The 14,604-nt window shown below is 32.3% G+C and overlaps 1 protein-coding gene across 1 annotated transcript in view; it reads left to right on the top strand.

Annotated features, from left to right (window-relative positions):
- Window positions 1-1,735: 1,735 nt before the first annotated feature.
- The window catches only part of Dyb (Dystrobrevin), a 40,115-nt gene continuing 27,246 nt past the window's right edge, over window positions 1,736-14,604 (top strand). Inside the window, exons 1-12 of the mRNA XM_074186504.1 lie at window positions 1,736-1,910; window positions 2,199-2,345; window positions 3,924-4,140; window positions 4,424-4,509; window positions 6,648-6,799; window positions 6,862-6,970; window positions 8,217-8,383; window positions 8,443-8,567; window positions 10,953-11,051; window positions 13,522-13,603; window positions 13,727-13,768; window positions 14,408-14,523. Coding sequence (XP_074042605.1) covers window positions 2,201-2,345; window positions 3,924-4,140; window positions 4,424-4,509; window positions 6,648-6,799; window positions 6,862-6,970; window positions 8,217-8,383; window positions 8,443-8,567; window positions 10,953-11,051; window positions 13,522-13,603; window positions 13,727-13,768; window positions 14,408-14,523 — 1,340 coding nt within the window. The 5' untranslated portion in view covers window positions 1,736-1,910; window positions 2,199-2,200. The remainder of the gene's footprint in view (window positions 1,911-2,198; window positions 2,346-3,923; window positions 4,141-4,423; window positions 4,510-6,647; window positions 6,800-6,861; window positions 6,971-8,216; window positions 8,384-8,442; window positions 8,568-10,952; window positions 11,052-13,521; window positions 13,604-13,726; window positions 13,769-14,407; window positions 14,524-14,604) is intronic.

The following is a 14,604-nucleotide window of genomic DNA, read 5'->3' as shown; positions in this document are numbered from 1 at the left end:
AAAACAATTCCAGTTGAATACTCATATTGTATATTGAATGAAAGACTTGTAAAACTGAAAAAAATGACACCAATTTAAATTTTCTAAATGAATTAGGATGTGAGATGTATCATAACAGATATGCAAAGGTTGCAGTGAAACAGGTCATATGTCAGCTCCCCTATCAATCTAATCTAGTGTCTACTGATTTCCATAAAAATCTGAATCTTTTGGATTTCTGATATTCGTTGTTGGTACTAATAACGAAGCAAACATTAAAAACATCCAAGAGGTCATGATCCAAAACTATTTTTCCATTGATTGATTTCGTATGAAATGATCCAATGAGCGTTATGTTTTTGAAGTTCTAGTGGCACTAATTGAATCCAACTTCGATTAGGTTAGGTTACGAGTCTTTTCAATTATATACTGAATTAATTTCCAATAAATGTAACAAACTGACATCTATTGTGCCGAGTGCAAAGTGCACATGCGAAGAATTTGCTGCTCACAGACGCTGCTCATAAATGATCAGTTATAAACGTGAATTCACAGTCATACCTGTGAATTTGTCAATTCACAGTCAATTCACAGTGAATTATATCGACTTTAGTCGACCTCCTACGCTTTCATAGAAATAGACCACACAATATAAAATATATTTAACATTTGCTTTGTTCTGACGACCGTGTTTTATAATAGTTATAAATAGACTTCATAGGAAGTTAAGAAGGAATTAATAGCCCATTATACTGAAATAAAAAAATATATAGTGTCAGACTTAACTAGTTACAGCTTTATGTCGTGAACAAATCTCCGAAATTTTTCTGTGTTTTCCAAAAACTATTTTAGATGACAATAATAATTGAAGCAATATTTTATTCAGATTTATTTTCATTTATCGCTGAACACAATTTTGTAATTAGAAAAATGTATGAATAACAGCGATATAAGGTAAACAGCCTTGGAATTTACAAATCCACTCCTTTTTGTTAGCCTTTCAGTTTTTTTTTCAGTATGTCAAATTTCAAATAATGTCCAAAATAACCTCATATCATGCGTTTTGGACTAAATTCGCCTGGACAAGCTGATAATGACGTCAGAAGCCTTGGCACTGCGCTGCCTACTCGATTAGGCGTTAACTCAATTGCAACTGTAATCATTAATGTGATGTTCTGTGAATATTGTGCCGCTGTTAGCGGTAAAAGTTTAACAGCAGTTAATTAGGAGCATTGAACCCATCGACATTAGTATTTCGCTCCCGTGGTTTGGAGGGTATAAAACTTTTCATAATGTAATTTGTGAATTCCAACTTCAAACTCAGAATTTTTAAACAGAAAATGAGATGTAAATAGAATAATGTAAAAATCGGCAAAGGATTATTGAAATATTTAAAAACAAAAAAACAAATTCTTTCACAAACATTTACATCCTCTATCTTGAAAACAAAGCATTGCCGGACTTACGTTTATTTGAACTTTTTGTTTTAGAATTACCCAAAGAATCACCCTTATAAGTTTGGCCACGTACTTACATAACACCCTGTATAGTAATATCTATGTATCTGTTTTTATTATTGAATTTCTTTGAAATGACGTCAGTTACTTTGGATAAAAGCTTCTCATGAATCGGAAGTTTTCTTTCCAAAACACGGGAGCCAAGTTGTAACTGTCACGAAACGTTCCAATTTTTGTAACCTTGACAATGCTTGACAGAATTTTGTCGATCCTTCTCTTTATCTCTTTACCTGGTCACACACTGCTATATGTGATACGGGTTGAAAAGGTACGAAGGACGGTGGAGGAGAAGGAGGAGTCCCCAGAAAATGGAGGATGTTACTGTGTCTTGAAATTTCTGCTCCACTAATTTAAATGAAAAGACATTAAAATTGACAATGATGTCATCAATTTCATGAAGAATAAATAGCACGAGTGAGTTTCTTCAACTTTTCATTCATCAACATGCATTTTCTTGAACATTTGTATTGAAAATTGCTGTTTATCATGTGAAACTGACAGCTAGAGTTGCTCTCGATACTCATGATTTATGTTTGAGAGGTCTGTAAACTTGGACCATATTCAAACAAATTTTTCAATCAATCTATGCCGATATGTGATCTATACTAATTATAAATTAAATTGATATCATACAGTTTAATTTGGATCAAGTAACTTGAACAAATCATTAACCTACTTCCAATTAAGATTGTGTTTTTTCAGACATGCAGGGTCAAGAGGGCCTTTCCGGGTCTTCGGACCACAGATTAGCATTGATTCACGAAATGAGTGCTCATAATTTCGATTTGATAAGATTTGCTTCCTACAGAACAGCAACAAAGCTGAGATTTATACAGAAAAAAGTTAGCTGTAAGTATTGAGAAATAAAGGTTGAGGCTTGCAGCTTTAAGGGTAAATATCCATTTTAATGGCTCGCACTAGTTTTAGAAAAGCTTTTTATTAGTCTCGTGTATTTTTGTCAGCTTATCACGAACGGTGCTCCTACTTCTCTACTTTTGGAGGTAGGAACCATTATTCATCTATTTGTAACTTTTCATAATTGAAAACTTCTGTTCATTTTTTGGAATCAAATTCTAAAAGATTAGTGATGGAAATAACCATCTCATCCTTGTCACAGTTACCAAATGATATCACCAAAAATACCGTGACTTTAGAACCGAGTTGGAGATATCATCTTACTGTGTAACAATCCTTCAGGAATTATACTGTTACGTTTTATTTACCCACTGAATGGGAAATGTGATGTGGTATTGTTTGCGATATATAAGTAGATATTATTTCTATTGTGTTTGTGTTAGTAACAGTAAAGCAGATACAATGTTGAATTTTTTATATCAACTTAGTCAAATTTAAATATTGTGATATCCTGGATAACGTGTATACATAACTCAGCTAACCTACATACATATTTTATCTTATATTTTTTAATTTTTAGTTTATCCCAGACTAACAACTATTATACTCAAAATGGCTTTGTCCTGGTCATTTGCAAACACACCTCGGCACTTTTTAGTCATAGTTTTTCCTATATTTTTACACGATAATGACATTTAAAAAATGCTTGAAGATACTTCTTAAATACTGGGTATTGGTGATCTGTATGTCGATTTTTGCTAAGCTCTAATTATTACTCATTTTAATTAGGCCTGTATTATTGTGAACAGGCGATTATTCAGCTTACGCTGATTATACGCATGTTCATCTAATTTACGTTTATCACTTGTGTCTACATTTATTTCTTTTTTAGGTAAATGAAATCAATTTATTATTATTATATCAAGAAATGAAAATAATGTTGCCAGATTTTGAAAATTTCACTTGAACTTCAATGAAACAAAACTTTTCACTCAACCTAGCCAAAGCTAGATTCAATTAGGGAAACTACAACTCAAAAAAAACATTACATTCTTAATAAATTTGCAATAAATGTTTTATTTGCACCTGTTGTATTTAGCTCTGGCTAGGTTAGGTTATAGCTTAGATTGTTTCGTTAACAATTTTATTCTTTGTATTTTTTATGTATTGCCAATGTCGCATTCATTTCTTGACTAAGGAAAAAGTGTGTTGTAAAAGCGTTATTCAGTAATATGAAAAAAAGCTGTTTATAATAGTATGTAGTTTGCTAAAAAAGGAATAATTTGGAGGAGATTGAACTTTTTATATAGAAAAAATGGAAGTAACTGGTGAATAAAGGTCTGCAGTAAGCATTTTTAAAAACAATATGTTATTTTACAAGTTTTTATTATCTAAAGCGAGTTTCTTAATGGTTAATTTCTGGACTTGAGTTGCCATATCTCTGAAAGTAGACTGGAGAGCCAACTTTTGACTTTGGGTTCGACAATAACATGTTTCAAAAACTAGCGCAAGTCGTCAGAAGGAAAATTACCAGTAGACTTGCAATTTCAAAATAAATTTTTCTTTTTTCAGTACATGCTGTAGATATATGGAATGTTATAGAAGCTTTCCGAGAGCAAGGTCTACATGCTCTAGAACCGTCACAGGAATTGAGTGTTGCTCGTTTAGAAACTTTATTGTGTTCACTTTATCACAGTCTAAATAAAAGGGCCCCTCCGACTCAGCAGGCCCATGTTGATGTTTGTTCTAGTTTGTTATTGAATTGGATACTTGCTGCGTATGCCACCGTGTAAGTTTCTTATTTGATCAGTGTTTGATATGTGATGATATTGGCCGATCCGTATTAAAGTAAAATTTTATTGTGAGATTTGCACTGAACATTTTACAGTATAACGAAACACGTGTTGCGGGTTTGTAAACTGTTCATAGAAAAACTCACAATAAAGTGTTAAGTGTTACTTCAATTAATGAGGTATATGTAGTGACTCTTTTCAAATATTTTTAATTGACCGATTGAACAGTGTCAATGTTCATACCTCATCCATTGACAGACCAAGTTACTTCTTTTGTAGGGATAACGTTGGAAAAATCAGAGTATTTTCCATAAAAGTGGCCCTCGCTACATTATGTGCTGGAAAATTAATGGACAAATTACGATGTGAGTATAATCTGAGATGAGGGAAGTGAATGACCTCATTAAAATAGTTGCATGTGAATGAATAAATAACTCTTTGAAGATAAAAAACAATATTTGACTACATGTATCATCTACACTCAATTTTAATAAAACTTCATCTAGATAGCCATTATTTTTGATACCATTCACTATCGAATAGATAGAGGGTCTTGCCGTATTTTGTTCAAATTATTTTTCAGTTTACGCTGGTTTATTTTTGGTAATGGGGAATTTTCCTCCTGACGAAAATCAAGTAGTTTTCATAAAAGAGCTCTAAAACAACGCATTTTGAACTTCTAATTTCAACTTTTTTTTTTTAATATTTAAATACTTAAAAAAGAGAAATGAAATAATGCATTCAACATTTAAAGGGATTCGTTTCTATTTCACCATTTGGCAACATCGGTTATAGCTAAAATGGACGATGAATCTGTTACCTGTATGAGACAAACAAAGATGACATATTTCAGAGGCGTGCTGTTCTGTTTACTTATGTTCCGAGTTCCGAGACATTCTGTGACATATGACATTTTGTGCACCTAACCTATTTTCTTCTATATAAATAAATAACAAAACAACTGGTGTTTATGTGGCTTGTGGAGGTGGTATTGAACTATAATTTATATTTTGCCTTAATTGTTGATTTATAAAGATAATTTTCCTTTTTAAAAGTAGAATATCTAGGTACGAATAAATTATTTCAACTTGATATAGGCGCTGTTGCCAATATGTGAATTAGAAACAAATCCTTTTAAAAATTAAAACCCAACATTTGAAACATCAATTTGAATACTTTTCGAAGTGAATTTGAAAAACTCATGAATTAAACTCAACTTTATTTTGTTCAAACTTGCATTTGCTGTAATAACCCAATTTGAGGAACATTCCCCTTTGGACTAGAAATACTAAAGTTATTAGCTGTTATAGTTTGTATTTAATAATCTTTAAGCAAATGATGAATATCATTTTTTCAATAGAAGAACAAGTTCAAACTGATTTCACATTCAAAATGTTCCACTATTCACTTCATTTCAGAAAATCTGCTTGTAAATTAATTTTTTACATCATCAAATATATTCCTGGGGAAATTTTGGTATGTAGATGACATACTGTAACGCTGAACCAAAGCAATAAAACTTTCAAAATTGTTTCAGTTTTGGATATTTTGATAATAAATTATTTGTCAATGTACTTACATCAAAAATTAATGATTGAAAAACTAAGTAAACTGTAAAGTCTAAAACTGACATAGAATTCGTAACTGTCAGTTATTGAAAATAGGGGTTCTGTGCTCTGATTGGTTCACCGTAAGAAAAAGTCTGCAAGAGATAAAACATAGCCATCTCTCATGTTACGGATATGTTGTTTCATTTATAGAGTAACATTTGTAATTGAGCACATTAATATGCCACTTTATATTTTTACAAAACTGCTAGCGTTTCCGTTATGTTCATGTTACTTGATCTTAGTAATGCTAAGACAAAAATTATGTTTTTTTAAAAAATTGTTAAATTTCAACACAAGTTTTGATATATACACTGTGTAATGTAAAATAATTTGATGGGTTTTTTAAGTTTATTTTTTTATTTCTCCAGAGACTTCTATACCTGACAATGATATTCGTGCAAAACATTGTTAATGATTTAACTGGAACATGTCTTAATAATCTATTTGTTTCAATTGTGATTTTCACCAATATTGCACTAGACATAGAACTAAGAGAACTACATAGAACTAACACCAAAAACAGTATGAACTCAGTATATGTCAAAGGTTTTGATACATACAACAAATTGCCTCATTTAGTTAAATCAGCTCCTTAAAAAAGGATCAAAACTGAACTACTGCAACACATTTCTAACAAATGTAACTGAATTTATTACAAATCAGATGATAAATCATGATTTTTGAATATTGTTATGTTTTGTTATTGTATATTAGGAATGTATCCTATTTACCAAATAAATGTTAATAATTATAGCTTGTTTTTGAAAATATTTTTCACTATTAATTCAAGGAAATATAATCTTACACTTACTTACTCTTTTGATACACATAAAACAAGAAAATTTTCATATATATGTGAGCCAATTACAGAACTTTTTTACACCATGTTTCAGACATATTTTCTCAAATATCTGACAGTAACGGGTTACTGTTACAATGGAGGTTCAACGAGTACCTCCAAGAAGTGTTAGCCCTACCCGCGGCTGTATATGAATCTCCCACTTTCAATTACACCGATTCACTTGCCAACTCTATATTCAATCCTGTAAGTTGTTGTCGTTGGAGTAGATGAGAATGTGAGTTCGAAACTGTTGTTTTTAATTTCAGAATATAAAGATTACCGTAAATGACTTTCTGGACACTTTGATGTCTGATCCGGCGCCACCGGCTTTGGTATGGCTACCTCTTTTACATCGAATAGCAAATGTTGAATGCGGTGAGTATTTTTTAATTTAAAAGATTTTTCCTAAGTCACCTTTGAGGAAAATTAGTGGAACAGCTCAACAACAGTTGAAACATATGAAACTGAGATCCATAATGATTGTATGAAATAAAATTAATTAGAGCTTTAGTAAACTTTCATTTGCTAATTTAATTTCTTTAAATTATAATAATCGGATAGCCTATGTTCTTATAATAATAATCAGCTTAGGTAATTTGAGGCTTTTTTGAAGAATGCTACATTGAACTAACAAAAACTAAATCGAATTTTGGAAAAGGTTGAAATGATGGGCTCAATGAAGTCATTTTTTAAATATCTTGTTAGTAAATTTTACTTTCCTAACATTAGAAATCACACATTAAAAGGTAAGATCTCGTTAGTCCTTAGCTCGCACAAGTTTCGACTTCTGAGGGTTGTCGTTCGTAGGGGTGCGACAGCTGGTTAACAGAAAAACAGATTTTTAAACAGATGAAAATATAGTGGAACCTAATTTTTGTGCAAGGCCATAAAGGAACATGTCCATTCTTCACAAGATAAAGTTCTTGCTGCTCTACATGAAGCGAACTCTTGAGGAAACAAATTGAAGAAGAAGAAGATATCAGGTATCCCTAGTTCAAATGAAGACTGATGAATGTTTTGATTGGTTTTGTTGACCTAGTAGTTATCAGAATTCTCAACACCAAGAAAGAACAAACATAACCTCAAAAACATACAACATAATGCAAACTCACTTAAAACGTCCATAAAGAGATTGTTTTATCTTTTTATAGACACCTACTTTGAAAAATTTGGTGATTTTCACAGTTTGAATGAACAGTGAATTAACCACAAACTATTACACAAATTAAAGAGGCTGTATACCAACAACAATACAGCAACGGGGAGTTACCAGGCCTACCAACTACAATAAGAAAGTTCTGGAGTGGAGAGATTTGCTTCATGTTGAATAAGAAATTAACACAGATTGTGGAGATATGAGGTTTGCACAGTTCCAAGAGTTTTTGGCCCAAAAATGAAGCTACGAGGTTTGCTTGTTAGTGTAACGATTTGCAATGTTCTATTTAATATAAGTTGACACCTGCTGTTTCCCTAAAGCTCACATCCTTCTAATATGTAATTTGAAAAGTGACTCACTTCATCACATTATACTTCAGTTATTCTCAACTTCATATTTTGATTTTTTTACTGTTCCATCTGTAAAATTTTTGCGGTAGAGTAGTATATGAGGAACACATTTCAGTTATTCATCCAGTCCAATGTGACGCGTGTCAGCGAGAAAACTTCACAGGTTTTCGTTACCGGTGTCAAAAATGCCCCCATTATACTCTCTGCCAAGATTGTTTTTGGAGAGGAAGAGTTTCGGCTCCACATAATTTGGATCATCAAGTTAAAGAGTACGCTTCATTTGTAAGTATGATTTTATTTGCAGTCAGAGTTTTTCTTATCAATTTTTCATTTAATCGTAGTCCCCGAGCAAGACCATCGGGCAGTCATTGAGGAAATCTTTTCGTTGTGTTCCTGACAAGCAGAGGAATAACTTGCCCAGGTTTCCAGAGCAACCTGAGAAAACTTTGAATCTGTCGCACATAGTGTAAGTGTCCTTTTAGTGCTATGCTCTATGCTTCATATTTTTTTTTCTAAAAAAGATGTACACCGACCTGAATTAGAAGGCGGTTAGTTCAGGAGTATTTTATGATTTGCCAAAGGCATGAACCGTGAGGAATCAGTGTGTTATTTGTTTGTATTTTTCTGAACCGGATATCAGGACAGACAATTCTGCTTTTTGCTTCGACACCAACATATACTGGCACGATCATGTCGCTGGAATTGCAAAGGCTGCTTCTAGAAAGCTTGAAACACTGTTCCGAACCAGAAAACTATTCAGAACCAGAAAACTATTCAGAACCAGAAAACTGTACATATCTCAGCAACTTTTGATGTTTCATAAGCTCAGATCAGACCTTCTTTGGAGTATTGTTCTCATATATGGAGCTCCGACCCTAAGCATTCTTTGAATCTGCTGTATCCCATCCAGAAAAGAGCTTAAGTGTCCGGAGTGTAATGGTATTTATGTGGGACAATGTGGTCGAAATTTCCATAAACGGTATGCTGAACACGAAAGGAAAACACGATTCGACATTTTCAAACAATTCCTTGGCATGTGACCAGAAGTTCTCGAATCTAAATGATACGGAAATTTTGCACTATGCAAGGAAGGGTTACAAACTCAATTATTTAGAATCCTTGGAAATTCACAAGCATAAACATTGCGGGTGCAACCTGTTAAATGATCAAATCGATTTAGTTTACTCACCGGATTTCAAATTAGCACATCCACATTGTAAATTGTAAATTCAAGTACTCAATCAAGCCATGTACCTCTATTATTACCTACAGGGGTGCTATATAAGGGCTAATGTAATAAACCATTGTTAGTTTAATGTATGAGTTTGAAAATGGCCTTGTAGGACGAAACTGCAGTAACGTTAGTTAAAAATAAAAGTGGTAAAAACATAGAAAGTTTCAATTCGATTTTCTTCATTGAGATTTCCTACCACGTAGTAACGGCTACATCCATCAATTTATTGAAAGAACCATCTGTCTGATTGGAGACATGAACATCACTTGCAACCTTGATAGTCTGAAACGTCGAAGAAAGGTTGGAGATTTGTCACTCACTTATAAATACTTTCATGGGAGGTGTTCAAGTGACTTGTCACATTTGATTCCACCAAGAGCGTTATCAGAAATACGCGACGGACTGTGACTGCTCATCATTTTGAGGTTCAACTCGCTGCACTTCGAACTTCTCTGTTTAAGAACTCTTTTTCATTTGGATAACTCCGTTTATGTGGAATAAACTTCTTGAGAACGTTTGTCCAAATGGATTTAATCTCCATCGATTCAAATCCAACATGAATCGCTATTTTCGCACAGGCACCGCTCTTAGATCGCCTTAAGGATTTTCCTGTAGTGCTTGTGTTTGTCCATAAAAAAATTATCCGGTATAGACCACCTGAAATTAGTGTCAAACAGTAATATGTGCTCGGGCTTTGTTATTTTTTTTTTTTTTTTCATTTTAATGACCTGAAACATGTGACAACTGAAGGAGAAATTCACTTAATTTGCAAATTCTACAGCTTCATTATAGCATGAAATACTGTATCATGTTGTTGATGTTGAATAATTCTGATATAATATTTATATACAAATTAATCAATAGTCTTGTCGTATGCACTGAACTCTTAAATAAAATCCATCTACATGTCGTCACTAGCCAGGCGGTTCGACATGGGTGCTTTGTTCACTCTCTCGAATTGACTGCCGTGTTGGTCGGTGGTTCAAACCCTAGTCTGAACGATCGATTTTCACTTGCTGTTGTCCAACCCGTGTTAGGAATCACACGTTAAAAGGCAAGACCTCGTTAATCCATAGTTCGCACAAGTTTCGACTTCTGAGGGTTGTCGTGCCGTGAGGGTTGATGTGCCTTTTAGAGCTCTCAGAAATCCTGATCTCTTCCACATTCCAACTATGGCATACATTCTCCCATCGATCACACTCTCAAAAGGATTGATGATAGAAAATTGGAGGTTACTAGTATTACATTATTTACATAAAAAAAGTAGTCTGTGATCAGAATTATAAAATTTACTTGTGTTTTTTGATTTATGGTTCTTGTACTTAATTATTTCTAGTTTATATATCGATCAGGTGTGTTTGTATTATTATTTCTGTATATTATATAATGGGGATAACCCGTATAAATTAATAAATAATTGATGAAGATTAAATATTTTGCTGTGGAGTTTTCTGATGATTACTTTTTGGAAAGCCCTCGTAAAATATAATGAATAAACAAAAATAAAGGCATTAAAATGTACGATATCAGATAAAAAAGATTATATAGTAATTGTTTTTTTATACATACAAATGGATTTTCAGCATAGTGATTATTATTATTTTTTTCACTCGCTAGTCCACCTTCACCTATCCCATCACACAACGGGTTCCCTGATGGCAATTTTTCCGCTTTTGATGGCATGGGAAGTCTCGACAGTAGGTCTACTGCTAGAAGGTAAAATTTATGAAATATTATTTTTAACTTTCAGTTACTACCATTAACAATATTTTTCTTTTTCTTCATAATCTATGTAAAAACTTTGGTATAACATTCTGAAAATTCTGTAGAAATACTTATGTTCTACAGTTTCAGCTTCTAATACGTGTTAATTCATTTCAATTGAAAGGGTAGGATGAAAATAATACTTCAAAATTTACACAACACCAACATTTAATGCTAACAGCTGTTTCGACACACTGTGTCATCTTCTGAGCGATTTATAAACAATCAATCAATCAAAATATACTTTATTGTCAAAAAAACTCTTGTTTTGTTGACAAAGTAGAATATACACGTACAGAAAAAAAAAATTTAGTCAAAATACACACAATAATGTAAAATATAAGTAAAATAGAATAAAAATAAAGTTGTTGTATAAACAAGCAGTATATAAACATATACATTTATCAATTATACATTTTATTCAATAGAATAAGTGTCAATGAATAAATAAAATATCAATCATGAAATGTTATTTGAACATTTTGTCAATTTTACGACTTATAATTTAAAAGTCTAATCGAGTATGCTATACAGTACCCGCAATAAATTACAATTTCACTGGAAGTTGTCATTGTAAAATTCTTGCAAACTATAATAGGGTCTGCTCGCGAGAAGTATTTTTGTGTATTTTCTGAAGCTGTCAATACTATCGTAGCTATTTCTAAAATGAGAGGGTAAGTGATTATACATTTTAACACCGTTATAGAAAATGGAGTCCTTTACTAGGGATGAAGAAGGCAATGGTAATTTAAAATTATTTTTAGATTTTAGGCGAATGCTATGACACGAAGAAATATATTCAAATTTTGACCTATGTTTGTGTACAAGACATGCAGTTTCCATTACCTAAGTGTATGATGTTCCATCCACTGATAGAACTAAAAGTTCCATCAGTGGATAGAGAGAGATATCAAGGGGCATTTAGGAAATTATTAATAATATTATTGATAATTGGTGAATTATAAATATCTATCTGATCATTCAGAACGATGTTGTTTTTATTAGCAAGATGTTTTATGATTTCTATATATTCCGATATATTTGATTTCTGACTTTGTGGTTGAATGCGTAGAATTTTCGAATTATGTATGAAATTATGAGTGTTTCCTATGAGATGATTGGCATAGTTGAATCTTTTTTTTTTATTTAGAAATATCGTTGCATCCACCACTAGGGTTATTAGCAACATAGAAAAATATACAGTGCATTTCTTTAATGTACCCCTCTTTTATTTTTTGAACGGGCCAACTCAAGAAATTGAAATTAGGGATAATGAAATTATTGTATGGATACTTTATTTTGAAGTGAAATTGACAGATGAAACTTTCAAGATGGCGACTGGGCGCCATCTGGGGTCTTGTGACACATTATTTTGAAGTTCCTGACGAATACTTCACAACCCTAGAATATGAAGACAATATCTTCACCGACTACAAAATGGCGGAACATTTGATAATTTCCTGTAGGCAAACACATCAATATCGATATTTCTAGAAATATTCCTTTTAATCTGCCATGTGGCAATTCCAACAACCCGATAAGGTTTGTTAAGTTATTTTTTGTTTTTAAAAACGACAAAAAAAGTAAGTACAGTACGACAATGAACATCAGTGTTCAGTTAGAATATTCTCATTTACTAGTTTTACTAGTAGAAATGTACCACGTCAACAATCTCTAAAATGGTCAATTCTCGTCCATTGGAAGAAAAAATTGAAGCGATTTTTATTTACGGTGTGACGCGTAACTTTCACGAGACTGAAATGATTTTCATTTCGCAGCGTCTTCAAACTTGAAACAAATGCTTTATAGATTGTGTACTTTCTAATACAGTGATATTTTTCAAACAATTACCGCCATTTCTAGGTCACCCTCATATATTCGTTATTGTCGGCAATATGTTTAATTCTGGTAATTTTTTATGCGGAATATTTATAAGTCTCTGTATCATGGAGTGATATGCTGCAAGTTTATGAGAGTATGGATGCATAGATTGTGAATTGTTATATCTGTACGGTGGGTTTGTGATATATTGAAAAATTGTGTTTGTTGTTTGAGGGGCAGATATTCAAATCTAGGTAGTTCAGTGAATTGTGATCATCCTTCATTTACATTGTGAATTCTATACTAGGATTAAGGCTGTACAGATAAATTATAAAACTATTTAACTGACATCATTCCAACTCAGCAAACAAGGATGTCGTCGACCTATCAATACCATTATTTAAACATGTGTTTGAATGTAGATACATAGAAACATCTGTTAGCATTAAATGTTACTGTTGTGTAAATTATGAAGTATTATTTTCACCCTTCAGTTGAAATATTTGTTCTTAATATCATCTAATAATCAAGTTTTGAGAATGGTTACTATTGATAAACGAATTTTAATGGTGCAGAAAATCAATAAGAAACCTAATTTCAGCTTGGACAGTGCTCGTGACGACGAACATCGTCTGATAGCCAGATACGCTGCTAAACTGGCCCAGGAAGCTCGAACTGGAATGGTAAGGTGATATTTCCAGTTGTAGTTATTGTATTAAACGATGATATGGCATGTTCTCTGACTCTTACCTCTTTTTTATGTTGGATGATGTTCCTAAATGTGCTTTTGCTGTTGCTTCTTTTAGCCTCGAAGTGGTTATAGAAAAAACTCCCTTTCGCCGGACACGGTAAGTAAAGGATGTCTTTGCTTTTAGCAATAGTTAGAAATATCTGTTTCATTTGTAGGTAGGAACTTATAAACAAGATTAAATTATGATTTCATTGAAAATATTTACTGTATAAAATAACATTTTCAAAATCTTGGAACAATTCAAAAAATGTTTAGTAAAACCTGAATCTACGACAAAATTATACTTCCAAAAATACTGATTTATGTAAGATTGTATATGAATTTATTTTATGACAAAATATATCTCTGGAGTTAACTTTACAGAGGTATATTACAGCTCTCCTTTGTAATACCAATACAGAAGACAAAGGTTGAACTAATGACTATAAAACTGTAAACACCCAATATATTATTTGAAAATTTTACCTGTATAATTTCCGAAACAGATATTGTTTACAGTTTAGAAATTGTCCTGAGAGTAATTATAATTGTGAGGATTTGATTCCAATCTTACTCAAACTAACTACCAATTTCGAATTGGAATTTTAGGAACTGATAATAATAATAATAATATCGCCTTTATTATTTCATAAACCAACATAACTTATATATTCAAACTAGCAATTGAAATAAAGGGAGAAGTTCATCTTCTGTAATACAATACATTCTAATTCTTTTATCGATGAATCATTTTTAGGGACGTGTACCATCTGAAGCTTGCCTGGGTATGGATTCTACAAGAGCCCAGAGGGAACTGATCAGTCAGTTGGAAGCTAAAAATAGAGAAATCATGAGAGAAATTGCTAGGCTTCGGTAAGAATGTTTCGTTTGATTTTTATTCAACTTTTCAGTTACTTTGGTGTAAAACTTTTACATAAACATATGCTTTTGTTT

The sequence above is a fragment of the Leptinotarsa decemlineata genome, unplaced genomic scaffold (assembly GCF_025532065.1).
Source record: "Leptinotarsa decemlineata unplaced genomic scaffold, Ldec_3_MD MMD2_tig00078422_RagTag_RagTag, whole genome shotgun sequence".
Taxonomy (NCBI): Eukaryota; Metazoa; Arthropoda; class Insecta; order Coleoptera; family Chrysomelidae; genus Leptinotarsa; species Leptinotarsa decemlineata.
This window is presented reverse-complemented; position numbering and strand designations above follow the sequence as displayed.